This window comes from Glycine max, chromosome 15 (assembly GCF_000004515.6).
Source record: "Glycine max cultivar Williams 82 chromosome 15, Glycine_max_v4.0, whole genome shotgun sequence".
Lineage (NCBI taxonomy): Eukaryota > Viridiplantae > Streptophyta > Magnoliopsida > Fabales > Fabaceae > Glycine > Glycine max.
Genome location: NC_038251.2, coordinates 42,592,010 through 42,595,269, shown reverse-complemented (window position 1 = coordinate 42,595,269; position 3,260 = coordinate 42,592,010). Strand labels below are relative to the sequence as shown.

The 3,260-nt window shown below is 30.0% G+C and overlaps 1 protein-coding gene across 1 annotated transcript; it reads right to left on the bottom strand.

Moving 5' to 3' along the window:
• Positions 1-2,768: 2,768 nt before the first annotated feature.
• Positions 2,769-3,260, bottom strand: LOC102664974 (E3 ubiquitin-protein ligase ATL6). The gene has a single exon (XM_006598505.1). The coding sequence runs from the start codon at positions 3,258-3,260 to the stop codon at positions 2,769-2,771; it is 492 nt and encodes a 163-aa protein (XP_006598568.1).

The following is a 3,260-nucleotide window of genomic DNA, read 5'->3' as shown; positions in this document are numbered from 1 at the left end:
AGGTATTTGGATGTATATAATAGATAATCTTGTGATGATGAGTCAACAAGTCGTCTTTACATGTTCACCTTCCCGTGGTTGTAGGTAAATGGAAGAGAAATTATCCAGAGAGATGGGTTAATGAGATATTCTTTTAACATACTTTTTAATTTTAATATACTTTTTATTATTACTTAAAAATTATTTAAAATTTCAAAATACATAGAGATTTATTAAATAAAGAGTAAATTACACAAATCTTTCTTAAAAATTTTGTAAAATTATACAAATATGATTTTTAACATTTACTCTAACTTTCCTTCGGCAGAGTTTAATATAATATTTTTCAAATAATTAAGGGTGTCTCAATTATATTTTAAAATAACTAAGGGAGTTAGTGTAGGAATAAATAAAGACAGGATACTTGTTTAATTTTAGCAAACTTAAAAAGATGTTAGTGTAATTTACTCTTCAATAAATTATAGGATAAAAAAAATTGTGATTTCTAATAAATTTTAAACAATAGAAAAATGCATTGAAAATATAGTGTATTTGAAAGTGCATTAAAGTTTCTCATTATTTAAAATTGATACATGCTAACTAATATTCTTAGAATTAATATTGGTTAAAAAATAGAACAAATTATAATAAAATCCCCAGAACTTTTATCAAATTACAGATAAACTCACACTTTTTGATTTTCATACACTATCTCTTGAAGTTTGAAAATATTACACTAGCATCACTTACATGTTTGAAAACATTACATTGAAACTCCTTAACACACACAAATCTTACATTAACACTCACTACAAGGAAGTTAAATATAATGGTTAAAAAGTAGGGACGTTTGTGTAATTATACAAATGATTTGCTCTGACAAATAAAATGAAAATTTTTGATAAAAAAATTACATTAATGCACATTAATTAATTGCAATTTTAAGTGCATTCCCAACTTGAATATTTCAATAAAAATTTATATTTTGAGTCCTAAGGTCATTGTTTTGCAAGACCATTCAGAACTAAAGTTATCATAACTACCTTTACAAATCAATTTTTTGTTTTACCAACATGTCATCAAATGGCAATTAATCACATCTTTTAATTTAGATCTTGAATTTAAGTTTTTTTGGATGAAATAAACGTGGTTGGAAGAGAATATTTTACTAAAGATGATCCGTAATGTTTACTAATTACTCAAGATTAGTTATTAGTAAAATTGATAAATATTTTATACCAATATTATAATAAAAAAAATCTATTTTTATGTATATATATAAATGTATGAGAGAATATCTAAACCAATTTTAAACCCACAGGTTTCTTGTAGGAATATGTTGCCCAATTGCCACCAAAACCAAATGTTCCCCAATTGAATTGAATTGAGTTTTTTTTTGGTACAATGATATTTTTTTGGATACATGAATTGAATTAGTTTTTGAGGAAAAAGACAACATGATTTAAATGTGTTTTTTCTAATTCCTCATACAACTTATTTGATTTAAAATTTAAATCCAATTAACCCTAATCCAACCGAAAATGGTTTGAATTTGATAAATTTTTATTTTCATTTAATTTTTATTTTCTTAATTTATGAAATGTATTAAATAAATGGTAAAATACATAATAAATATAGCAAATAGTTGTATAATTTTTAAAAATATAAAATTAAAAATAAATTTACACTTGATAATTATATATATAACATTAATCAAATAATCACTAAAAAATTATCTTTAATTAAATATATTTTCATAAATAAGTATATGTTTTGTGACAACTTTACAAATAAATAAGAAATTAGAAAATAAACATGAGTGAAGATATAAATTTATATACTAATAAACAATATATATGTATGTAGTATAAGTTTGGTTTGGCTTCAATTCTAAAATTTGATGGAGTTTGACAAGATACTAAAATAAAGTCGTGTATTATCTAAGTTTATTTTGGTGAAAATAACCCGTAAATTTCTCAAAAATTTCATTACACTCATCCAAAGCTTATATATGCAACTATTAATTAACTTCTAATTCGTGCACAATAAATAAATGAATAAATTTCCAATTCAACAACATAAATCTCCTAGAATTCAACAACACAAATATCCTAGATTTTACATTTTATTTTTCCTCCAATATTTGAGATTACTCTTTAAGTGCAGCCCTAGGTGCATGGCTTGCTGCTATATTAGATATTTTGCATAGTATCATCGTGGACCAACCTTCTCTTAAGATTTCTCCATTCACTACTAGAAAAGTTGTTTTTCACATCGCGGTATCTACGTCGGTTATCAAAAACCGATGTAGTACATGGGGCGATGACATTTTCGTAATTAATGTCAACTTTATTATGCTGTTAACGACGGTTTTTTATAAACTGCCTTTGATGTTAACGTTACAAAGGCGATTTTATAAAAACCGTTTTTGATCAAGTATTTTTAATTATTTTATTCATTTTCACTTTCATTAATTCACAACCACTAAACCTAAAAAGCTTCCAGGAGAAATATGCTCCTCACGAGAAAGGAGGAGCGTTATGTGGGGTTGCAGAGGAAGGCTTGTGGTGTTGTCAGAGAAGAAGCCACCAAGCCCGCGCGACACACAGTGAAGAAGACCATGAAGCGGTAACCTCTCTCTCTACTATTTCCCCCCTTTTCCCTTCTACTTAGGGTTAGGTTTCTCTCTCTCTCTCTCTCTCTCTCTCTCTCTCTTCAATTCTTTAGGTTTTTCTTTCTATTTCTTTTGAATCGAAACTCCTTCGGAGAAATTAACGAAACCACAACAATTACTGCCATCGATTCATTCCATAATTTTTTTTTCTGTGTTTGATTTTCTTCGATAAAGCGCTACTGAGAGACGCGTCGATGCAGTGTGTGTGGAACACGTGACTGCACTTAGGTAGCAAGCGAAGCGCGTTGGCGTCGTCGAACTCCGCCAAACTCACTACAGGGTTTTGCGGCGTCCTCATTTTAACTGTGGAGTAGGACGTGATGGGACATGTGGCGAGCACACGCGGGTCGACTCCGCGCGGCGTGGAACGCGTGGCTTCTGGAAGCACCTGGGGTTGTTCTTCATGGGAGCAGTAGCAAATGAAGATGGAGCATAATGCAGTGAAGGGGAGGGCGAAGAGGAAGATCACGAGTAACATGGGAAGCGTTGCTCTGGTGGAAGGGACATGAGCCACTGCTGGTGCTACAGGGGATTGAGCGTATGAATATGATGATGATGATGATGATGATGATGATGTTAGGAGGAAGAAGAGTACAATGAATTTCAT

Excerpts from the sequence above, each read along its gene's own strand:
- LOC102664974 (XM_006598505.1), bottom strand. The coding sequence starts at position 3,260 with ATGAAATTCATTGTACTCTTCTTCCTCCTAACATCATCATCATCATCA.